The following is a 26,092-nucleotide window of genomic DNA, read 5'->3' on the forward strand; positions in this document are numbered from 1 at the left end:
CAAACAGACCGACTCACAGATTTCAGATCCTAGCAAACATAAAAAGTCTCTGCATCCATTTAATAAGTTCCATGGTCAAAGGAATACTAAATCAACTCCTCTCTAGTGTAAGGCTCATTGCCGTTCATTGTCAACCGCACTCGTTCCTATAGTCCTCAATCTGGCAACCCTCGTGAGCTTTGTCTGAATTTGGACTGCAGTTCTCATTTCAACCACTAGCTTTCAATTTAACATACAGCACCCTTTAAATCTATTTTTTTGGTTTGAACAACTGAAGCATTACAACCACACAGAAATCAAGAAAAGAAAGAAAGAAAAACTGAATAAATATCCATTGCCACATTATACAGGTTGCCATTTGTCAGGAATGAAACCTTTCTTCCACAAACATACCAAGATGTGTTTTCTTTTTCATTTTTTGTAAAGTGTATAAATGACTGTCAAACATGATGGTTTCTGTTCATTCATCTCCTTCTGAAGACTCCCCAGCCTCCTCTAGCCATTGGATGAACTTCAAGAGCTGTAGAAAGACGAGACATAGTTAACATAGTCCTCTTTCACACAGATCTCAGTGCATTCCCAGAAAACTTGTTCTGCCGTCGTGTGATTTTAACAAGTCATGCTGCTTACACAGATTTCCCATGTTCTGTGCTTTCATTCACACACACCACTGACAGCACTGTAAAGACAGCTTGTAATTTGACAGCAATGATTGTAATAGTGTAAAATTAGCTACAGGCTTTTAAAGCTTAGAGTCGCACCCCTTGATTCCTGCGGAGCTGCTGGCTCTTGTCTGCGCTGGAGCTCTGTTTGAACCAGTGCATGATGCCTTCCTCCTCCAAGATCTCCAGCTGGTACATGCTCATCAGCACCTGAGGTGGACCCACATCACACACAATCAGCAAGAGAACCTGTGCTATGGTTCACTACAGAAACAGAGAAGCCTCACTTTGACCGAAGCTGCCCAATGAGCTTCACGCTCAAGGAAAACCTCCTCCATGGAAGCAAGACAGTCCAGCTGGTCTTGAGGTCTCTTCACATAGTTCTTGAAGACTGGTGCCCACTTCTTCAACAACTGGGAGGAAAAACACAGACTGTTAACAGTGTCTTCTGCTGAAGTCAAATCTTCTTTAATTCTATACAGACGGTCAAAGTAGCTGTAAAACAGGGAGAGTTCCCCCAAAATCGTCAATTTTTTCACCCTCAGGCTGTTGAGCACAAAAGAAGATATTCTGAAAAATGTTGGTAACCAAACGCTAGTCTCGATTGACTTCCATAGTAGGGAAAATTAAAAACTAATAGAAATCAATAGAGACCAGCAATTGTTAGGATACCAGCATTCTTCAAAATATCTTATTTTTATGTTAAACGGAAAAAAGAAATTCATACAGGTTTGGAACAACACTTGCACGGTCAAGTGAACGATGGCAGAATTACATTTTTGGGTGAACTATCCTTTTAAGAGATTCACTTAAAACATTGTTTTCTCTTACAAGATGTAAAAAAATTATAATACACATGTTTATAAAAGGTTATTGGTCTGATAAATGGTATAATGCTGAAAAAGACAGGTCAGGTCCAGCGGTCACACTCACAGGAAGCAGGTATGATGAATACTGAGCTGTGCTCATCTGAGCTCCATGCTGCTGGAAAGGAAACTCCAGCACAACTCGAATCAAGATCTGCATAACCTCCTGCAGAGAAATGTTGTAGGCGTACCTGAGAAGAGACGATGGCATTTACCTTACAATACAAGTAGTGTGACTTTTGTGTGCCATGAACATTTTGTGTGAGGAACAGATAGAAAGAGTGCCTCCATTTACTTCAAGTCTTTGCTTCAAACTTCAAAATCTCATTCATAATTAATAAAACTCAAATCAGCACACTGACACCTTTGCAAAAACAATGACCTTTGGCCATCAAAATCCATGCAACATTCGGTCTGTTGGCATCTGAAAAACCAGAATAAAGTTCACATTCATATTAGACATGCTCCTCCGATCCGCCTTCTTTGCCTCCGATACCGATCCGATACCAGTGAAGTCCCCCCCCCCCCCCCCCCCATTTAATAAATTCCGCCCAAATAAATTTAGAATTTATCTCTCGTGTGTGGAACGGTTAATAATCATTCTTTCACAATCTACTAGATACAGACTTCATGATAAAAATAAATAAATAAATACACAAAAATATAGGCCGATGCATATTCATAATCCATGACAAAAAAAATCATCATAAACTAGGTTAGTGGTTGATTTGGCAGCAAAAGTTACTCTAGAAAAATCAGTGCACAATAATTTAAGAAATCCAAACATTTAGTAAAAAACGTATTTTGTGGGGAACAAATAAAAGTGTTGCACTAAATATGGTAAAAATGCTATTTGTATTATAAAATGTATTTATATGCAAGAATATACTATAAAATTAAAATACATTTCTTTTAAATGTAAAGCATACTTTTTTATAGTGCAGCAACATATGATAGATAAGACAGGACAAAACAAATACAGTGCAGCACGAAGCGTTTACAATGTGCACATCCGGTGTGCAGAATGATGCGCTTGAAGCAACACGGCGTCACAGACAAACGTTCAGGAAAGGTAACGTTAATCACCTCAGACAATGCACAAATAAAAATCATTTTATATGTTTTTACCATTTGGACCATTGGAATCGCTAGACAAGGGCTTAATGAACTAATTTTTGTTAAAAAGTATAGATATTTGGTACAGAAAAGAAGAACTGCAGAATATACGGTCATACAAATAATTTTTATATTACTTAAAAAAAAAAAAAAAAAAAGTGTCAATCAATGGTTGCAGTCAGTAGGCTCATTTCTAATGAAGAGAACAATTTATATGACACATTTTAATGTAGACGTTTAATCATATGTAAACATTGTTATTTTGTCTTATAACTAGCCCTCTCACAAAGTTTTGCTCACTCAGTGTATTTTTTATTTTACAGTGGGGTAATGTTGCAGTCGCACGAGATTACTTGATTTCAAACTTTGAATTGAATAAAAAAAATGACAAGTAAGCAGTCAGTAATAAAATAACAACAAATAAAGAAATCACGAATGATAGCACAAATAAAAAATAACGATAGACCTACATATGAAATAAACTGCTTTTTAGTTTTTCATGTTTTAGTTTTATATAATTTCAGTCACATGCTTGAGGCATTCGGCCAATCACAATGCACCGGACAGCTGGCCAATCAGAGCACACCTCGCTTTTCAAAACAATGAGCTTTGTAAAGATCTACACGTTACAGAAGGCGGGGCATAGAGGAGAAACAATAATGTAACGATGTTTCTTGAACCTTAAACGTACAGTATGGGATTTTTGGCCAACAGGGGTCACTCAATCAAAATAATAACATAAGACGTACTTTAGTCGGGAAAGAGCGTAGGCTCATGGGAGTTGTTGTTCATTGGAACATGCGCTCTGTCGCTCCCCACATTCCTCACTCATTTTAACCGAGGCCGGCGACACACTGGATGCGTGGCGTGTCAGTTTTTAATTCGGCTCCCATGTTAATAGGTTAGAGCTTGCAGACTGCCTGCGTGAGACTCGCGTCTCAGGCGCGGCTCGAGGCGCGCGGAAAACGCATGCATGCTAGAAATAGAACCGACGCCTAGTTGGAAGCGTTTCCAGGCAAAATATAATAGGAAAATATGTTTATATGTAATTTTGTACACAAATACATATTAATTCATGACATTTTGATGTTTGAAAGTCTATAGGTTGACATAAATTCAGATATAAATGTAATTTAAAAAATAAATAATTAACGATTTTCAAATATTGCACCTGTCAAACAGTCTATTTTGCCGTCAATACTGTTGACGGTGTCCTTTATCAGTAGGCTTTATATTTATGTTCAACATGAAGTATAGATATTGTTGTCATGAAGACAAGATCCTGGTCTGTCGGCGGTCTCCCTCTATGTCACCTACAGCAGCAGCAGCGCGCCACGCTTCTGGCACGCAGCAGAGACGCCACGCAGCCAGTGTGTCACCGGCCTTAGTATTTTGACAATCACGTATTTTCGAACGGAGAGATATATGAATTATCAGACCCCTATCAAATCAATATTCCATCTAGCTAGTAGTAATATATGTTAAAAAACACAACGTTTATACTATGATACCGAACAAGATAGTGAACTGCATTTGAAGCTACTTTATCCAGCTAGATATAGAACACATGTAGATTTACATTATACTCTACATGAGAGCTAGTCCGTCTGCGTTTTACACAAGACATCATCGTTTCACAAAATATATGGATAGATATAGTTAGCTGAATGGATGCATACCTGTTTATTAGAATGCAAGCATCTCTCTGTAGTTTCAGCTTGTCACGAAGCTCTCTCTATCTTGGAAATGCAACTCCAATATTTACCCGTGTCTTGTTGCTTCTCTTGTCCCAAAACCTTCTCGGGTCATTTATTTCACCCGTACGTTTGCGCTTCACAGAACGTGCAGGCAAAGCATAATCATGATCCATAACTAAGTTATTGATTGATGTATGAATACGAATATAAACAATATAAATAGAAAATATAATAGTCTCGATCAAGGCTAGCTACTACTTTTTCTTCTTAGTCTCGTCTTTGCTTCTGTTCACCTTTGTATTTGGCGGTTCCGCAGGAAGTTAGATAAACTAGAGGGGTCAAAGTTTATATGACGCCATAGACGGGAGACAAAACGGAAATAAAGAAACGTGCCGTGTCTTCTAATTAAACTATAATTTTCTCCGGATTTGAAAGTTCGTGGAAACTGCCGGGCTAATGTAAGTACACAACTAAAATATATATATAACATAGATATAGTGATATCTGCTATTTTTAAAGCAGAAAAATTACATATTGCGCCTTTAAACCGCATAAACACATTGCACCAAATACACCAAATAATGTTCTTTTTAGCAGCATCACATGACCCCTTTAACACTGCCACATACATTACCACGCTAAACACTTGATGAGCGAACTGTGCATGCAATTCTAACTTACTTGAGTGAGTTGATCTCAAGAACCAGATTGTCACAGCTTATGTTCTCATCCAGCCCTCTCTGTAACGTACCATGAACCTCGTTCTGAAACACTGAGGCGAAAGAACAGTGAGTGTGAAACTGTGCTGTTAGAAAGGGTGAACAGAGCTCTGATCAATAGCTATGTAACATACATGGTGTCAACTCTTTTACACTTCTCACCTTTGACATCATCCAGTTCAGGTGATGCTGGGTGGCTTCCCAAGTCATGTGACCCCTCACTCACCTCACTTTCACTGTCACTCTCTGGGTCGGGATTCAACGCCAGGCCTGGAAACATGAGATCATCAGCAATGCCTGTTTACTTAACCATCTCATTTAAAAAAAAACTGTATACACCTCTCCCATTCCCTGGTCAGCTATGATCCGGTGAAACTTGACCTTATGTAGCCCCGCCCCTTTTCAGCAAAAATAATATATAATATTAAGAATATAATATCTTCATCAAAACAAAACGTTCATTTTACTTGTATAAACTATCACTTTTAGTCTTCAATGTTTCATCAATAGGTGCACGCAGAATGAGATGTGGACTTCTTCAAATGTAAATTATTTGGTCTTTGTAATTTTGTTCTTACCCCTTTGGGCTGTAGTTCATTAGCTATGGTTTATTTATTGCATATTACACCTTTTGTCTGTTTATAGTGTCTTTGTGCATGCACAGTTACGTTTACAAGAAATTAAATCATATGATTGTATGTGTATAAATGTATTTTACACAAGTAAAATAAGACTAATTTAACTGATGGATGCAACAAAATCTGCATAATTCCACATGTAAAGCCACAGTTCACTTCCAGTTATTTAAAATAAAAAATCTAAATAAATAAACGAATACTTTTTACCATACTTAAAAGCATTGATTATTTTTTTGGGGGGGGGGGGGGGGGGGGGGCTGCATTTTTATGCAGCATTCTGGGTCAAAACTACAACAAGGGGTTAAATTCATAATGTCACCAAAGTCACTTAATAGTTTACTGTGAGGAACTGACTGAACTTTTAAGTCCGTTTAAGTCTATTGGATGTGAGTTATAGATCAGACCAGTTTAGCAACTATTTAAAACCCTTTGTGAAGAAAAGAGTGCTTCAAGTTTGGAACAAGGTCATCCTTGAAGACAATATTTTGAGTATAACTTGAATGGAAGACATCTCACCCCAAATGCATTCAGCAAGCTCATCTTCCTCTGTGTCATCAAGACTGCTGGTCTTCCATCTGTATCCTTTACCCTCTGAACCAACCTCTGCAGGGTTAAACACTGACAACACAATCAAAAAATAAATAAAATTAACCTTTGCCCATGCATGTTAAATGTTCATCATCATCATCTTTTTTTTTCTATAAGATCACAATTTATTTTAATGCATCCTTGTTACACAAGTACATACCGAGTAATATTAAGCTACATGTACTTACTATGGATTTAGCATTACTTAACTGAATCGCTTGCTACTTTATTAAATACATGTATCATGTAACAAGGACCCATTTAAATAGCGTTTCCAAATATAATCCCAACAGATTTTCAAGACAATTTAAATCAATGTCAGTGTGAATGGCACAATCACATGTTGTCCACATAAGAAAATGAGATCAACCTTTCTGTTTGGTTTTGTCTTTACTGAAGCCAACGTCGTCATCGCTCAAGAACTCATCCTCATCTTCATCCTCCTCTTCATCTGGATGGTGCATGGACAGAACTGTGCCTTCCTGAAGAGTAATATCTGGACCCACCACAACCTGCATATCAACATTTCTTTAGAAAACAAGGAAACTAACCAGTGATTTGGACACACAGTGAAGTATATTTAATGTAAAAAACTTCTCATATTAAGCCTCTTTTTTGATTATCAATATAGGGACCAAATTAGGGCTGGGCGATATATCGAATATTAGCGATAATATCGGAATAATTTTGATGACGATGTACAATTTGAATATATCGGGAATATCGAATATTTCAAATTCAAGCATACTTTCCCAAAAGAACGCGCCGAATGTCCAAAAAAGGAACCCTATAACTGCTGACTGCTCTACGCCCCTCTACTACGAGAGCTGTAATGATAGCGGTTGCCAGATAACAAGAGTTTAAATCTCCGAATCAGAGCTCCACTGTTACAAGGATACATTTTCTGCCCAGTGTTTGCTTATTTTAAGCAATCTGGCAACCATGCGCACGTGCTCACTCCTCATTGCGGAAGAGCCGCTGATGATAATCTGAAAGCACTAACAAGCTGGAATTGAGCGATCTAATGAAAGCGTCGTTCAGCCGGTCTGTGTTCTGTCGTGAGATCTCAACTGTATTGTTTGCGTTTGTGATCGCAAAATAAATGCACTTACTCGACCGCTGATGTTTGAATAGAGAAACATAGGCTATGGCCATTTGGAATTACTATTGGGGAATTTCACTGATATGTTTACCAGTTTCCATAATATAGACAGAGAAAATGCAAAAGTCTTTGGTATTCATTTATATATATTTATATATTTTGACAGTTGACAGACTTGTGTTCTTAGCTTAAAAACTTGTTAAAAAAATAAAATAAAATACTTCTCCCAGTTGCATAGTTTAAATTGTGAATTGCATGCACTAAAAAGTTGACAGAATGCACTTTCTGTAACTGTTACTTAATTTGCACTGCTTCAGTTACATATAGGCCTACATGTATTCATTTAATAAAAAGCAGTAAGTGATCTCTTGGTCTAGATTTTTTAACTGCTTAAATTAGCCGTTTAATCTAAATGTTTTTTTTTTTTTTTTTTTTAATGGGCAAAAGAAAATCATGTTTTATTTTTTATTTACATATCGAGATATATATCGAATATCGTAAAAAATTTGACAATATCGAGATATAATTTTTTTTTTTATATCGCCCAGCCCTAGACCAAATAATCAATTAAATATATTTGGACACATTTAAGTTTATTTGGCTGTAGTAAAAGCTATTTTATATTATATTAACATAATCACAAATTATATTTTATATTTGAATATATACATTTTAAAATGCATTGTATATTTAGTTTATATATTATATAAAACAAAGACAACAAAAAGTAAGTTATTTACTAGAGGTTCTGAGAAAATGTTAAATGCTTTTCATAAAATTGGAATCAGCATTTCTGAACAAATCTCTTGAATGCATTTTTAACGGTCACTCATAATTGATGCAATCATTTACTGCAGCATCAAGTTACTCTGATTTCAAATAACGATTGTTCTTGTCTGTAATTCGAGGCTGTGTTGTGGCGTCTTACGTTGTAGGCGAGCACACACTGCTCGTTCAAAACGACTCCGTGTTTCACCTCCACATTATCACAGATCACCGACTGCTTGACCTTCACGTCGTTGGCTATGTGGGCTCTGTTCCATATGTAAGCTCGATCCAGAGTCACATTGTCTCCTAAGTAGACAAAACAACAGATTTTCACACGGTCACAGTATTTTTAATGATGGCAACATATAAGGAGTTTTAGAAAGCATGGATTGTGTGATTGGACCATTGCTTTCATTTTTTCTGTGTAATTAGCAGTTAGATAATTACATATTGAGTAAAAATGTATAGTTTAATTGGCATTATCTACAATTTTTTTCTGCTATTTTAACATGATACGCATTTGATTGCCAAGCCCTACAATATAAGGAACCGAAACAAAATAATTTCATATGAAGACCATACCGATGACACAGTTTGCTCCGATCACAGTGTTTGATATGGTGCAGTTCGCTCCGATCACTGTATTTCGGCCAATAAGCACATTTTCCTCCATCTGGCTGCCGTGACCCAGACTGACCCCTGGCTCTCGGTACACATTATGTCGAGAGTGAGTACAGCTCTGGCCTTCCTGGTCTGTGAAGTTGGCCTCGGGTGTGATGGGATAGATCCAGCGGCGGATCATGTCTGACGAGACGGTGTCGTACATGAGGAGGTTCGACACTCGAGCCCCATATCCATCTTTAGTGACATGCAGATGGATCTGGTTTCCCAGGATCTAGTGAAAAAACCCTGTGTTAGATAATAAACGAACTCATAAATGAGCAAATCACTCGATTCTGTGTCTCCTACCTCTTCATTCACCAGAAGCCCACGGACAAAGTCATTTCTCGTCTGGTAGTCAAAGTTGTCTGTGAAAAGCTCAGCAACCTACAATAAACAACATTCACTTTTATGGAGCAATGGGTTTATAATTTAAACAAACATGCACAACTGTAAAACAAATGAACGCTCACCTGTGGAGAACAGATGCTAATATGACAATCCAGAAGATCAAACCTAATCTCAAACTCATCACTTCCACTATGGAAAATATTCTGTGTGGGGAAAAGGAGGAACAATTATAAGCACTAAACTCATTAATACAATTTCTATCTGCTTTGTTTAGCTGTCTGGAATTTGTTTTTTTACATTATGGTCTTATCTGATGTGCCGTCTGATTTGCAATAACCTTCATTTAAATAATAAACTTCACTGATCATTAAGATTAAGTATTACTAGAGGACTAATGATACTAGTTCTCCAAGCAAACAGGAAACTTCAGAAGATTCAACCACAATGTTAATAAGTGTGCACTGATCAATGTTTGTAACATTGATAATAATAGAAATGTTTCTTTAAAACCAAAGCAGCATCTTAGATTGATTTCTGAAGGGTCATGTGACACTGAAGACTGTAATGATGCGTAATATTCAGCTTTGATCACAGGAAAAATAACAGTATTTTAAAATATTGTAAAGTAGTTATTTTAAATAGTAAACTATTTGACTATATGTGACCCTGGAGCACAGCAGTCTTGAGTCTCTGGGGTACATTTGTAGCAATAGCCAAAAAAAAAAAAACATTGTATAGGTCAAAATTATAGATTTATCTTTTATGCCAAAAATCATTAGGACATTAAGTAAAGATCATATTCCTTGAAGATATTTTGTACATTTCCAACCGTATATATATATTAAAACAATTTTTTTTAATAGTAATATGCATGGCTAAGAATTCATTCAGACAACTTTAAAGATGATTTTCTCAATATTTAGATTTTTTTTTTTTGCTCCCTCAGATTCCAGATTTTCAAATAGTTGTATCCGACCCAAATATTGTCCTCATAACAAACCACACATCAATGGAAAGCGGATTTATTCAGCGTTCAGATGATGTATACATCTCTCAATTTCGAAACAATGACACTTAAGACGCTCCAGGGTCACATATTACAATTTTTACTGTATTTCTGATCAAATAAATGCATCCTTGGTGAGCAGAAGAGACGTCTTTTAGAAACATAAACCCCTGTATAAATAACAGACTTCTGAATAGTAGTGTGCAAGTGGATCAAAACCTTTCATCAAACCAAAATGCGTTCTTGTATGAACTTTTATGATCCACTTCAAATGCTGACTAAACATAAACACACTAAAACCAAAATTAAGCCAGATGAGCTTGTGAGGGCAAAGCCTGCACTGCTTAAAACTGGACTGATGATAAACATAACCCAAAGGTTTTGTTAATGCATGTCATACTGAGATTTACTGTACATTTGATGACACTTTTTGCATCATCAGTATGAGATTTGTTTATGAAATTGGCAAACTGATATCAATCGTTACTCGATTGATCAGAGCTCTCCTAATCATTAGTAAAACCCCTCACCATGGGGAAGTGGAGTCTCTTTAAGGCCTGTGCTCTCTGGTAATGAAGAATGCGCTTGCTCTTGCCATCTATAGCGACTATGATGTCGTCGTCTTCACAGCGAATCTTGTGACCGGGAGGAGACTCTTTGAAGATCATGGTCATCACCGAAACGTTCTTATCCATTTTGCGCCGCTGTCTGTCAGGGAAGTGAAAATTGTATTAATGGTATATTATATTATACAGACAGTGTGTGTGGAGGAGAGACTCTCACTTGTGTTCCTGTAAAGCCTGGGAAACATCGATATTGGACACCACGTCCCCATACACCAGCAGAAAGTCCGAGCGGATGAGAGCTTTGGCGTCAACATCCCTCAACACATCTCCGAGGGAGCGGTACAGGTCAGAGGTGATCACGTGCACCACGTTTGGAGATGTGGGGCGACACCATTTGGACTTCCTGTGAAGTAAGACGACAAATACTAAGTGATCAGAGTCCCGGGCATTCAACAGCATCATTAAAACCTTCACAGCGTCTCACTGTAAGTGTTCCTTTATTTTGCTGGACATCCAGCAGCAGAAGACGAACGTCTCTTGCACTCCAGTAGAGGTCAGGAACTCTAACGTGTAGTCAATCATGGAGACATTAGCCAGAGGAAGAAGAGCCTGGGGGGCAACAACAGTGAAAGGTACTCTATTAATAGCCTATAACACTGTGTTGAAGAGGTAACGAGTAAAACTCTTAGTTTAGAAAAACAGTGTATGAACCAGCGTACAGTTCTCTTTTGAGTCTTCTTGTGCTTTAATGGACAAATAAAGACAAATTATGTCAAAATAATTTTGCATTAGGACTTGTGTCTTGCAATTGGCTGTCATTAATGCTAGCAATACAACACAAGACTGAATAACTTAATAGTTTTTAAAAGGATTACACTACATTTCATTTGTACAGTGAGAACTACGCAGTGTTTTATCTGATTATTCAACTTCTGGAACTCAATAGTAATGTTAGATCTACCTGAAAAATTTAAATCACTGTTTATTTAATTTGTATCTTTGCGGTTTTGCATTTCTTTTCATGTTATTGCTTGTAGTTTGTGCATGTTATTATTTTATTACTGGTTGTTCATTTATCTTTAGTAATTCCTGAATTTGATATTAGTTAGCAGGTTTTGCTGTGGTATCAAAATGGGTCAAAATAAAGACCAGTGCTTTTGATTCCATTTATTATATTGTGTCAAGGCTAGTGAAAATGTTGGAACTTGTTTTTATAATTTTTTCCCATGCAGATGCACAAATTAACATCGGATTACTTGTTTTAAAATAAAGCTATGCAAGTCATCTGGTGAAAATTACTGTGCATTTTGATATTCCAGACAAACAAAACACTGCAATGCCTTTTTTCCCCCCAATTTAGTGTAGTTCATAGCTCAAGTTATTTTAAAAGTACTGATACCATTTGTCCAAAAAAAGGTAGAATAAAATAGCATTAGATACCTATAAATGGTACACAAAGGTACTTTTCAGGACACTGTAGTAAAACTAAGCAGAAAGCAGGGGAAAGTTATGTACAACAAAATAAATGTCTTTCTGGTTAATAACATCCTCCTTACTCTTAATAAATTATATATAGATGACTCAAAATACTTTAAAGTGAAACTCAGGTTGTCACCATGACTATCTTTCTTATATAACATCTCATATGTTATATAAAAAATGCTATTTGTAAGCATATTGATCGAAAAAATTATAAATAAATACCGAACCTACTGTATTGTTGTTAGCATGTTTGCAAATGACAAATATGACACATTTTAGTTCAAATACAGACAAATGAACAAAAAGAGCATCCACAGCATCACGTCCAGAACTCATGATGGATCTGAAGCGGTGTTTAGTCCAGTGTTGCGGTGAGAGTGTGTTTGGATCCAGAGGCACACATGTGCTCGCGCTGGTTTTCACTATGAAGTGTGTGTTTAGTTCAGTATTGTGATGTTGAGCTCGCTTACTCACCCGAGGCTGGTCTTTGCTGATGGGGAAGAACCTGCGGTTGAAGCTGTCTGCGACGAGAACGGCCTGCAGCGGCTGCTCCTCATCATCCTTCTCCGGCTTTCGGGCTCGACTCTGTTTCGCTGCTCTGCCTGCCATGTTCCTCCTCGACTCGACAACAGTGTGTCAGAAACACAACACAACGGAAGTACGAGTGAAGCGTGAAACCCGGTTTGGTGACCCGGATGTTATCTCTAATTCGAACATGAATTTTCCAGTTTTAACTCTGAACTACATAACGTCCGTTTAGTGTCTATTACAGTTTTTCCAGTGTCATTAATTATTTAGAAATTGTCATTCGAGCTGCCGCTGGACAGCAGCGAAAACGGCGCTGTCAAGTGACACCTGTTACTTTTCTCAGCGATGGATCAAGATGGACCAATCACAAGCCGCGTCTCATTTCGAAAGCCGCGCCCTTTTCAGAGTTTATGGCCGTCAGCAAACAAACGTGTGGTAGGTATTTCCCGCCACCTACTGTAACGGAGTATGGATCATCATCGTTATTATTTAATTTGTAATGGAGTAATGTCCTTTTTATTTGCCTCTTTGCACTTTTAGATAATGGCAATACTTTTATAGAAATATCAAACTACTTTGACTAAATGACTAAAGAGTTCATTGTTACAGTACAAGGGCCAAGTCTTGATGACATTTCCTCAAAGTGTGTCCTCACATTAGCATCTAAGTGTTTGTGAACATTGGTTTCAGAATGTACAGGTTCATTAGCACACACACACACACACACACACACACACACACACACACACACACACACACAAAACCTTGACTAACTTTTAGCAATCTATCAGAAGCTACAGAAAATCAATAATGACAAAAACAAAAGTTAAGCAAGTTCAGGTAAAAAAACAACAACAACACTATTTGAAGTCTGTATGTATATAATACAGATTTTCATACGTTGCATTACATAATACCAAAGTTAAAGTGCATTCTAATAGTTGCAGATTTGCTGTTACATCTACAGTTGGTTGTTTGTCATATTTTCCAATTCATTATACTTTTACTAAATCATGGAAATAAACATAAGTATTATATATATATTCATGATACCATAATACAGTGCATTTTAGGGTGCATTGGAAAGCATAATTAGTGCAGTAAATGCATCATATATAAAGACTTCAAGTGAAGTGCTACTGAATTTTCATTCAGGTTTCTACATTACAAAGAAAAGCATTCGTAAATCACCGCACCACTGGATTTTCACAACATATGTAAACTTCTGAAAATGTCATGATGATCAACCATTAATATTTGAAAAAATACATCATCTCATCTCTAGTCAAGACTTGGATAATAGTGTTTTAGGTCAATAATAATGATAGGCCAAACATTATTAAATGAGGTGAAACACACACAGAGGACAGTCTTCGGTGATAGATAAAGATATGTTTATTGACACATATCCATCAGTGCGGCCTCCAATGCAATTTATCATGCAATGCATCCATGACAAAACAGATCATAGTTCCAGTGCTTATTTTTTGCATGTAAAAACCATGTCAGATTACTGATGAGGTATTCATCATCTCGTTTCAATTGAATATGTACACTGAATGAAATCTATTTTAAGGTGGGGATGTTAACGGTTCTGTTTTAACGATTATGAAAATAGCAGGACATGTTGCCTTCATCATGGCGCTTCATGCAGAACTTCTGAACTTTGGTTGACGACATTTAAGACATGCAATAGATGGTCCGCTCTGGCTGAAAACCATTTGGGTTTCGATAAAAAAAGAAAAGAAATGAAAAGAAGTCACACTGTAATAGACATGTTGGTTTTCAAAGTATCATAATAGTAAAGATTTGTTGGAGAGAAACAGATATGGCAGTAAAATTGTTATCCAAAAGGCACTAGGTGAGCCGAACGCTACAGCTGTTTTAGTCTTCTACAAATAAATTACAATTCAAACAGTGCAGTTATATTTGTTAACTTAATGTTTTCCTTTTTGGAACAGTTATCTATGAATCAAATGTAAGGCAACAATACAAAAAAAAAAAAGATAAACAAAAGAATAATACAGAAACAATGTACCCAATGAACACACACAGAGACACAACTTTAAACAATGGTTTCTATGACATTTCATGTCTCCTGACAGCGTTATGATGATATCCTATGGCTTGGAGACTCCAAAACAAAGTATAATGATAAAGACAATTCTGATAATATTATGCATAGACTGTAATTATTCTGCATCTCAAAATCTCCCCCCGAAAACTCACAGTGCCCAATCTTTTGCCCCAAACCCAATTCATTTTCCATTTAGACTTTGAGAGATTGAATAAGGCAACCAGAGTCCATCAGAAGGCGGCATCGAAGTGGATTTAAGTAGAAATAGTTTGCAAACTAAAAATATTGTCCCAAAGACCCTTTTATGGTTAGTTCACCAAATTTCCCCTTTTACCATGGTGTCAAGCTAAAGTGCCTTTCCCAGAATCCAAACAGAAAGACGCGGGCATGAGAACAGCTTATAGTTTCCTTCCCAAGATGTGAAAAGATGCTTTCCTCTGGACAGCAGGAGGTTAAACTGAATCGGAGGATCCCAGTGTTACGGGGAGAGGAAAGATGATGCCAACAAATGTCCATGATGCTTTATGATTGCTAAATCCTGAACTTCTGCAACAATTACACTCTGTTTTTGTTTTACATTTATTCACTTGTGAAATGCAACATTAAAGGGTTAATTCCAAGGTTGTGACAGATTTTTCTAAAGAGGTTTTTGGAGAGGAAACTACAAAATCCCAATTCGGTTCAGATGGTTAGCTGGAAGAAAGAAGAAAAAGAAGAGGTCCAGTATTTGTAAGAAAGTTTAGGTTATTGATCATATTCTTACTTCGGGGTTCATGTTAAACAGAAAATCATAAATCATGAAATATGATTCACATCTCAACTTGTGTGGTCATGTGAGTGAATCTAACAAAAGCTCGTCCAGCTCACATTTAACTAAACAAACATGACAACAACAAGCAGTAATGATTAAAACTTATATTTTACATAAAGGAAATGAAGCCTTTAGGACTATTAAGATATAGTAATGCACGATGACATTTTCATGACAATTAAGGAGATATTGCCTTAGCACAACAAGGTTAATATATGCATTTTTAAATGATGGCAGAGCCTCAACATTCAATTTGTCATTTGAAGTGAATGATAGTTTAGGGATCTCTCATCGTTCGCTTTCTGTAGCCTGTAAATCTTTTATTTTTAGTACTTCTATGAAAGACCAATGGACACATACACGGCAGAGTTTAAGGAGAAACAATGGCATTTAACAGTAAAGACATATTTAAATAGGTTCAAAACATCCGGTTGTTCGCAATATGTAGGCAAACATTTTATCTCTTACAGTAAGGATAAAGCACATACATTTATTTTTCATAACTATTATTTTATTTCATTTTTCAGTAACTTTATCATTTAGTTTTAGTTTTCCACTTTATTGTTTTTATATGTTTTTGATCAATCTTTTTCGTCTTGGTTTACCAAAATAACCTTGTACCAAAAAATGCCTGAAGTTACTTAATAAAAGTTCATTTTTCATAGAATATCACCTGGGCACAATATAACTGCTGGTTACTTTATATACTGTAGAACTAACGCAATTAAAACCTTGCACTTTTTCACTCATTTGAACACGGTTCTGGTATTTAAAAGAAGTGAGATACAGAAACGGCTGTATTGATACTGAATATAGATGATATAGATGATGATCAATAATGTCACAAAGTTCCTGTGGCTCAGTGGTAGAGCATTGTGTTAGCAGCACAAACGGTCGTAGGTTCATTTCCCAGGGAACACAGATAATGGTAAAAACTATATATATATATATATATATAGCCTGAATGCACGCTTTGGATAAAATCGTCTGCAAATGCATAAATGTAAAATGTAATAAAAAGCAAACAATCCTGAAAATAAGCTTCATTTTCTTCATGCAAAATTTAATCACATCCTTCCTTTGTCAGGTTTCATGTGATTCATGTTTTGTTACCATCATAGAAAGATGGGGGTAAAAGAAAAAAAATGTACTCAAAGATTTGTCCTTTTGCATTATTCTAATGCAACAAGTCAAATCTTTTGCATTTCCCTGTTAGAATTAGGGCCAGATTTACTAACAGCTTGCACCAGTGCAAACTCTCTTTTGAAAAAATGTACTAAAGAGACACAGTGGAAAATAAGCAAAGATAATGTGTGGACAATTATTTCTGTGGCTGACTTTACTGCTTATGCAACTTAAGGAGTTTCCTGTTAAGACACATAATTTAAAGTATTTAAATAAATCATGCAACGTGATACTGATTTACTGAGGCTTGTTGTAGTCAGTTTACTGGTATCTGCACCATCATATGACACCCCAAAAAAGCATGTTGTAACCCATTCTGTGCTTAACATTGCTACAATAGTTGCTGATATGCGCTGGTCACTATAGAAATGATCTGGCAGCATATTTAATTTGTGCATTTTCAGTAGATCAGCAAAACTTTCCACTCCTATAGCTGCTCTTATGGGATCGCGTTCTCACGTTAATTTGCTGTTTAATAAATCTGGCCCATAAAGTGTTACTTTTGCCAACATAAGTACAAATAAGATGGCTTTTAAGCATTTGTGACCCTGGACCACAAAGATAAATTTTTTTAAAATTGAGATTTATACACCTGAATAAATCAGCTTTCCATTGATGTCTGGTTTGAGATACATCTATTTGAAAATCTGAAATTTGAGGGTGCAAAACATGTAAATATTGAGAAAATCACCTTTAAAGTTGTCCAAATAAAGTTCTTAGCAATGCATATTACTAATCAAAAATGTAAGTAAGTTATATTATATATTTACGGTAGGAATTAAGAAAAAAAATCTTAATGTTGATTTTTATTTAATATCCTGGGATACTGATTACAATTTTTGGCATAAAAGAGAAATCTATACATGTGACCCATATAATGAATTGTTGGCTAATGCTACAAATATAACGGTGCTACTTGAGACTGGTTTTGTGCTCCAGGGTCACATCTGTACTGAATGCTGCTTCATTAGCAGGAGGACGCTCAAGAGTGGGGTTTCTAGCAGAATCTTAAAAGAAAGCGAAATGTGAAGTTTTCAAGCCAAGCCTGTAGAGAGCCTCAGTCCAGCTACAGGAAATTCCCTTTTAATTGCCCAGAATTGGTTAAGTTTGTAAAGGAAAGGATCAGGTAATCTGGTAAACAAAAACCCAGAGTAAACAGAGAAGCACACCCCTTCAAAGACCACGTCACCACAGTTAAGCTCAACCGTAAAAACACGGGGTAGTGGACTACACCGTTAGAAATCTAAGGTGTGGAGAGGCTGCGTGATGCTGTCAGCATGTGCTGGATGTTGTGTCTGCCGCTTGGAGAAAGGACTGCGCCCTGCTATGAGACAACAGCAAACAAACAGCCCGTCACGAGACCACCCTGCCTCTACAGCCACCAACTTATGGCCTTCAGCGTCACAATTGTAGCTGTTTACATCAAATACTGCTAATGGTTGAATCTCATAAAAACATGTCCCTATCACATTTCATCCCAAGTACCAAACATTAAGAAATGTCATTTTGTTGGGACCAGAGACATTATTTTTATGCCATTCAAGCACTTCCCGCACCCTCTCTGCTCTAAATGCATGATGTGATTCATGCTGAGCGTGACTCAGTGACTCGTGGCTGTAGTTACCTTGGCTTGCCCGACATGTTTTTGGGGTTCTTGCGGAAGGACTGGTTTGCTACGGAGCGAGTGGACATCGTGCGTGGAGACGCCCTTGCGAAGGTAGATGGAGGTGTCTTGGGAATCTTCTTGCCGAGATGACCGATCCATTTCTTCTGCTCGTCTTGGGATAAGGCCAGGAGCAGCATGTCTCTAGCCGATGTCACATCATAATTCACTGAGGAACAAGAACAAACGGTTGTGAGAGTCTAGCCATTTGCACACATGCAGTCTTCGCTGTAGATTTTGTCGAGTAATGCAAAAGACCATCCATGTGTCGACTTGGACCAATACAGAGCAGTGAAGACTTGAATGAAGGAAGGGGAGTAATGCAAGTTTGTTTTAAACGGTTTCTAATCGTGCATGTAAAAAGGTGAGGTGATCATCAGAACAGCTTATTCACTTTACGTGCTTTAGACTAGGACTGCAACGATTAGTCGATATTATCGACAATAAAAAAATTGTCTACAAATATTTTTGTTGTCCACTAGTCATTTGATCTCATATGACCTAATGTAAGAGCCTGTAATAATGAAGTTTGACCAGTGTGGCGCTGTAGTGCAAGACTTTATTTAATCTCTCCTGGATGCAATTCAAGAGAAGAGAGCATTTCAGAGCAAATGCAGACGAACTAACCTGAAGCTGCTGAGTGTATATGTAATATATGAATATGTAAATATATGCTGTGCGCTTTGCTCTCAATAACGAAATAAACACCAAAAACTGACAGCAGTGTAAATGCAGCAGTTAAAAACGCATCTGATTACAGCGATGTTTGCACCAGGTCTGCAGTAAACTCCAGTCACATCTTGTTTATTTATAAAGTACTTTATGCAATAGATAGCCTTAAATCAAGCAGCTTTACAGTATTAAACATGAAAAACCAGAGTCAAGTCGATCTCAGTTAGAATTACAACTTGATTTTCTGTTATAAAGCAGCTAGCTAGTGTGGAGCTAGCAAGTGATAAAATATTATTATTGGTAGGAAAAAAAACATGAATTTATTAAAGTGATGTTTGCAAAGATCAAAGCTTGATCTACTCCAGGACTGTTTGATTATCATAACCCTATAAAGTATTTCAAGAGAGATTATTTCATGAATAAAATAGTTACAAAAAAAAAAAAAAAAACTTACCTTTATTTTGTTTCTTAATCATAAGACTTACAAAAGGAGATAGATGTAAGGCAGAATTATGTGTCAATGAGTTACTTGTCGATCATCTATATATCCGTGTGCCAGATATAGTTACATATATATGCATAAATTAATTGTATAATAATTGTAATTACATAACATGGCTTTTAAAAGCTGAAGTGATTACGATTACTGTGATTACCATCAGTGAAATAATCGCAGATTAGTCGATTAATCGTTCTAATAATCGCTAATCAATTATGAAAATAATCGTTTGTTGCAGGCCTACTTTAGACATGTAAAACATACAAACATTAGTAGGTGCTCGGGTACTGAAATTGTATACATGCAATGTGTTTCACCTTTGCAAGGGGCGATAACGTCCTCCTTCTTGTCCAGATGGTCTTTGTGGCACTTGACGTGGCATCGCCGGCACTCCAGGGCCGGAGGAGGCTTGAAGACGTGCCACAGCGGTTTGGAGCAAGCCTCGCAGTTCGTGGGGAAATGATAGAGGGTGGGGATGAACTCGTGGCCTTTGTGGGGCAAGCAGTTGGTCTTATCCCCCTGAGGAACGCTCTCCAAGTCCACATCCTTCCTGCACTCACCTTCATTAGCATACAGGATCTAAACAACAAAAACAGTTTAAGGGTCATGATCTCAATATCTACACATATAGGGAAACCTTTCCCGAAACCCTGAAGCCCTATTGAGTGTTAAGGGTGGACAGTTTGACTAATGATCAGTACATTCAAATCGCAGTAAAGCAGATCTGGTTAGGGTTGCAACGGTACACAAAACATGACGGATTTTGTACATGCCTCAGTTTTGACGTCACGGTTCTGTATGATTTTAATACAGTAAGGAGAAAAACTAAACATAAATTGCTATTTTTTCTTCAAACCATATTCTCTAGCAAACTAACAAGCTATAGACACTTAATGACTTGCCTAAGGTTAATGTAATGCTATAAGAAACCGTTTACAAGCTATTTTTTTATTGACGTCTTTCTGCAGTTTAAACACTGATTGAGCAGTTAATTCACGTTTATTTTGTGCTGTAACTAGTAGTAAAGAGGAAGAGATGGTCATGTTCCTTCGCGCAAAATCAAACCAGTGTTAATTTTGTCAGCTATTTTCAATTTAAGTCTTAGTCCGGTGTTAAATTTCCTTGTTAGTGTTTTTTAATTTATTTATTCATATTTAGTCAACCTTATCCATTTTAGTTTTAGTCGAATTAAATTCTAAAAATTTTAGTCTAGTTTTAGTCCAAGAAAATCTAGTGTAGTTTAGTCAATGAAAACTTGACATTTTAGCAGGCAGATTATTATTAATGAAGCGTACAGCAGTATTAATTTTGGCAGCCATTTTCAATTTAGTCTTGCTCAAATGTACATTTTAGTTGTCATATTTAGTCAACCTTGACCTGTTTTTGTTTAGTCAAGTGTAAGTCAACTAAATGTTTGAGCATTTTAGTCGAGACAGAACACAGACTGGCTGAATAGTTGGGTTTCCATCCAAAGTTGTGAATTTAACTTGTGCGCAAAACTGGAATATCGCATAAAACATTCACAACAAGCACCGTTTCCATCCAACAAGTCAAAAGTGAACAAAATCGTCACTTCCTGAAAAACTGGCACTAAAAATCACTTAGAAAAGTAGGAGGATATAATCATTTCCATATATTTGCATCAACCCTTTTTCACAGACGTCAAAAACCACCTCAAGCGAGCATAAAACTTTTTTTGAGTTTTCATTTTGTTTCATTTTGATTGCTAAACTCCCAGTTGTTTGTTGGTGTTTTCAGATCTTCGTCGATGGTGCTTCTGCAATGAGGAGCACATGGTTGCCAGATTGTTTAAAGCGAAGCTATGATACGGGGATTTAAACTCTTTATATCTGGCATCACACTCATGAAAGCTTGCTTAATAAAAAAGTGGTCTAGAACAACATTGTCTTGTTTTTTTTTTGGACTTAAAGCCATTTTTGGTAAAGGTTTTTTTTTTTTTAATTCGCGTCTAATTCTGTCAGTGAAATTGCATGTTGATATAGTCATAGTTATCGTTAACTGACCTTACTGTCATCTCATCTTCATCTCATTTCAGTCATGGGGAAAAAGCTCGTCAACAAACATTTTTCATCATAGTTTTCGTTAACGAAATTAACAGTAGCATCTAATGTTCAAATTTGATAATAAAACTGACATAATTTGAAAGATTTGGGTTTATCTCTCTCGGTTTATATATATAGCTTACAGTATATAAGCTTCGATTCATATTCAGTGCTTAAAACAATTCTGCATTTGTTCTGTACACATGTACAACACCCGAATGTGTGCTTTTCAGGTCGTAGCTTAGCTTTCCTACAGTAGTTTTTCACGATCCAGCACAGTTTAACTATGTGAATGCATGCAGTTTATTTATTAAATAAAATTGGTGTGTAAAAAAAAAAAAAAAAACCTGACCTGGAATATTCTTGGAATTTCATCGGCCTCAGCTCGATAAACGTCTCCTTGCGTTACAGGACGCACATGGAAAAGTTTGCTGTTTAAAAAAAAAAAAAAAAAGTTTTAAAGCAGCAGAGAGGGAAAACATTACATTTTATATACAAGAATGATTAAAATGGCCAGTTATCATGGATAGTTGATTCATGGTTAGTTATTTATTACAATACTCACTCGATGTCTAGTACCATACAGGGGTTAGACTGCTCCTTGTCTTGCTCATCATTGTAAAAGATAATTTTTTTACTGCTCACCACAACATACTGAAGGAAACAAAACACATGATGTTTAAAGAGTGGGTCATGCATGTCCAAATGCACAAATAATACTTTAATACACAATTCTTTATGCAAGTCTCACCTGCTTTTTCCAGCCGTATCTTTTTATATTGGCCCTATTTGGTATCGCGAGCCAGCCTTCAAGCCTTGATTCTGAAGACAAATAAAATGCATGCATAATACAGTCCAAGTCAGAATTTGAACAAACAACAGAAGACAACATGCGGGTCATCTAGGAAAAACAAAAACTAAGATTGTGACAATCCATACAAATCAAAAAGCTTTTACTAACATGCGTAAACCAGGTACGCTTTAAAACAACTGCCTCATGTCACATGGTTGTAGTTATAAAATCCCATGCTGCTGACTTCAACACAAAACAGCATTCGCATATAATTTTAACTTCCATGGTGCTGCGAGGTGCAACTAACAAGGACAAGGCGGCAGGGTTTTATTATTTTAATTTTCTAGAATTAATGGGATGGTGAAATGGGATGCTTCACAATCAATCAAAACATCACAACAGCGGCTATAAGTTATTTGAGTCTCATGAATGAATAGACCAATAGGCAATGTTTGCCGAGGTGAAACAATGTATTACATTACCTAGACAAACATCTTTCAATTTGGACTGAAAATGTGCCTCATAAAACTAAGAATGCTTATCATGTATCAATAGTATTAGTAACTGTCTCAATGCAACAGTTAGTTAAACAGAGCATTTTGTATTTGAGTATTTGAGTAATATATATCCCTTCGTCCAAATTATAATGCAGTTTAATTAAAATGGTACTGGTTTGAAAGCATACTTGGTGGGAAATACATTTAGGTGACAAAAGAACCGTTTAAAGAATCATGCATGCTAAACTGACTGCTAAAGTCATTCACTCTGTAGTGAACATGCTGCTGGTGCTATAGACAAACGAACTATACATACAGTCCACATACACAAGTGCTGCAGTCGTGACATTAAAACACAGAAGACTAATTCACCATAGGTTCCTTCAAGGGTTTTTTCAAATCATGAGTAAAATAATGTCTGTGGTAAAAATACCTTGGACATTTTGTTCTACAATGTAACCTGCAAACACCCCAAATGCTCCTATGTAGAGGTCGACCAAGATTGTTTTTTTAACAGCCGATATCTTGGAAAGCACGGTGCCGATAGCCGATATAATTTTTTATTTTAATTAATATTTAAGAAATTTGAAATAATTTGACAAGGGATTAAAAAATAAATGTGTAAAATAAATATACTTTAGATGATAAAGTATTTTTCACAATATGTATAAATATTACTAAAAATATAAAAAAGAAAGTAAAAACTGTAACCAACAGGGCACTCTGAATTCTGGGAAGTTTGTGTTCATTGGGAATCATATTTTTCTAATGAAGCCAAGGTTACCCTCATTTTACACACAGCACACCGTGAAAATGACATGAATATGACAGTGGACAAATGCATAAAGCGCGGCAGAATTTGAAATCACAAGTTTAAAGTTTAAAGCATTCAGTTCACACGGACTGACCATCACACAGAGAACACGTGATCATAGTCACTCAAATATTTGTTTAAATGATATAAATGCATATTTGTTTAATGCTGACGGCAAACGAGCAAGTATTATGTTTGCCTTTCCATTACTAATAATATTAATATTATTATAATATATTAATTCCTTTAACCATTTTATCAGATTATTAGACAGACTTCTGTCCGAATTAGACAGAACTGTTAACGACGATGACGAACAAGAGAGAGAGAGACCGTGAGCACTGTGTGTTCAGGTGCTGCCGCTCTAAAAGTCCCGCCTCGAACACATTGACCAAGCAGGAAAAACTTATCAGCTGATGCCGATAATTAAAAAAAAGGTAAATATCGGCCGATATATCGGTCGATCACTACTCTTAAGTAGTTCCAAACAAACTCTTCAAAATTCACATTTTCAGTCTATAATTTTTGTTGTAGTAAGTAGAGGAAAATGTCCTAGTATTATCAGTTTATTTTTACCACAGGACTCATTTAACTTGTATATTGAAAAAAAAACATTATTGAAACCCATAGGAAAATCTCAAATCTCTTGATGGTGAATCATTCCTCCAGGTTTGGAAATATGTATTCTGAAGGCTTTGAGAGCAAATATAATGCATCGAATCCCTTTTGTCGATCAGTTTTCGGAGCCCTAGTCATATTAACATTATTGGAATACAAAGTGTAAAACCACACCCACACACACACACACACACACACACACACACACCCACACCCACACACACTAAGAGTGTGACTTGACTTAAAACACCTCGGAAAGGTGCTCAGAGTAGGGTTTGTATAAAATAATATTTTTTCACTACTTTCAGTAGTTTAGTACTGAATCTAAACTTTTCTCTCTATCGTTAGAAACACTCTGAGTAGCTTATTTCAGAGGCATCACCAAAACACAAGAAAAAAACGAAAAAAAGAGAAGCAACAAAATGCCACCCAAAAGCACAATCCAGGCATAACAGGACCCCAATCTTAAAGTTACTCACAGAGGAAAAAGAATAGAAGACAGAAAGATAAGAAGAGCAAGGAGAACTGACTACATATGAGGGAGAACGAGAGATGAGAGAGGACTTTAAACACAGACAATGGCAGCCATAAACATCCTAGCATCATAGGATCAAAAATGATGAGCGCAATTTATGTGCTGATACAGAAAATTTGACACTTTATATTAAGGAACACAATTTACTATCAGCTAGTTGCTTATTAGCATGCATATTACTAGCAAATGATAATGAGGTCAAGATCAAGGATTTTTAATAAAATGGCTAACTAATATCTATATATTAGTATAGGCATATTTTTTGTTTTAAATATATTTTTACATAACAAAATGATATGCATTACAAAGAATCCCTTCTAATCAAGTCTATATATATATATATATATATTTTTTTTAAATTAAACAATGACCAGCAAAGTAAACATTTCTCTTTCACGCTATTTTACTTCCATAGTAAATTAATTTACTATGCTATATATATTCTGTATATAATTTACAGCTATAACACATTTATGAATGAGATGCATAAAGGTATTTACTCCGCATGTGCACACTTCAGAATTAGCAGCTATTGTGTGCTTTTCAATCTCGACAAAATATAACCACTACCCATTTAGACTAAAGTGACACTTAACTGGTTCCTTAATTTCCTTAAAGAAAAGCTCATGTTCAGTGTGCGTGTGCTTACCAGCGATGTTACTGTCCGTCTCGTCTGGCTGCAGGCTGGTGACGCTGGAGCTGTCCACACGGAGCTGCAGGTCGTTCAGTTTCTCTCTGAGCTGCTCGATGTCACTCTCCTTACTGTCCAGCTGCATCTGCAACTCGTTGCGATATGTACACTCCTCTGCCAATTGCTGCAAATACAGACAACAACATTAACTCAGATGAAAATCCTTTACTTAATTAGGTGTTCCCAGTCAAAAATGACCAGACCAGCTTGTATGCCTCTCATTATATACTCTGTGTGTCCCAGGAGCACAAAAGCAGTCTTGAGTCTCTGGGGTACATTTGTAGCAATAGCCAAAAAAAACATCTTATTGGTCAAAATTATTGATTTTTCTTTTTTATGACAAAAATCATTAGGACATTAAGTAAAGATCATGTTCCATGAAGATATTTTGTAATTTTCCTAACATAAATATATCAAAACTTAAT

General features: G+C 36.3%; 2 protein-coding genes across 3 annotated transcripts in view; both read right to left on the reverse strand.

The window, feature by feature from the left end:
• Positions 1-36: 36 nt before the first annotated feature.
• LOC132096852 (translation initiation factor eIF-2B subunit epsilon-like) lies at positions 37-13,038 on the reverse strand. The gene is made up of 16 exons (XM_059502498.1): positions 12,696-13,038; positions 11,224-11,348; positions 10,957-11,142; positions 10,704-10,881; positions 9,290-9,370; positions 9,126-9,203; positions 8,739-9,051; positions 8,317-8,462; positions 6,657-6,798; positions 6,215-6,316; positions 5,223-5,330; positions 5,023-5,113; positions 1,596-1,719; positions 950-1,075; positions 762-872; positions 37-520 (listed from the first exon to the last, which is right to left on the reverse strand). Exons 1-16 carry the CDS (start codon positions 12,828-12,830, stop codon positions 461-463), a joined length of 2,106 nt encoding a protein of 701 aa, XP_059358481.1. The 5' UTR covers positions 12,831-13,038; the 3' UTR covers positions 37-460.
• A 1,083-nt stretch (positions 13,039-14,121) lies between these two features.
• The window catches only part of LOC132096853 (rho-associated protein kinase 1-like), a 60,773-nt gene continuing 48,802 nt past the window's right edge, over positions 14,122-26,092 (reverse strand). The window contains exons 27-33 of one of the 2 annotated variants that reach the window (XM_059502500.1): positions 25,626-25,791; positions 22,471-22,541; positions 22,285-22,373; positions 22,072-22,150; positions 19,974-20,235; positions 18,447-18,654; positions 14,122-15,519 (exon numbers count right to left, since the gene is read on the reverse strand). In XM_059502500.1, coding sequence (XP_059358483.1) covers positions 15,516-15,519; positions 18,447-18,654; positions 19,974-20,235; positions 22,072-22,150; positions 22,285-22,373; positions 22,471-22,541; positions 25,626-25,791 — 879 coding nt within the window. In that variant the 3' untranslated portion in view covers positions 14,122-15,515. Of the gene's footprint in view, positions 15,520-17,608; positions 18,147-18,446; positions 18,655-19,973; positions 20,236-22,071; positions 22,151-22,284; positions 22,374-22,470; positions 22,542-25,625; positions 25,792-26,092 lie in introns of those variants that run through there. The other variant, XM_059502499.1, reaches the window with a different exon arrangement.

Source organism: Carassius carassius, chromosome 20 (genome assembly GCF_963082965.1).
Source record: "Carassius carassius chromosome 20, fCarCar2.1, whole genome shotgun sequence".
In the NCBI taxonomy this organism is placed as follows: domain Eukaryota; kingdom Metazoa; phylum Chordata; class Actinopteri; order Cypriniformes; family Cyprinidae; genus Carassius; species Carassius carassius.

What these genes read in the sequence shown, in the direction of transcription:
- LOC132096852 (XM_059502498.1), bottom strand. Translation starts at nt 12,830, where the DNA reads ATGGCAGGCAGAGCAGCGAAACAGAGTCGAGCCCGAAAGCCGGAGAAG. An exon ending in CAGGCTTTACAGGAACACAA is followed by an intron (nt 10,882 to 10,956) that starts GTGAGAGTCTCT and finishes CTTCCCTGACAG; the next exon opens with ACAGCGGCGCAAAATGGATA. An exon ending in AGCTCCGCAGGAATCAAGGG is followed by an intron (nt 521 to 761) that starts GTGCGACTCTAA and finishes GTCTTTCTACAG; the next exon opens with CTCTTGAAGTTCATCCAATG.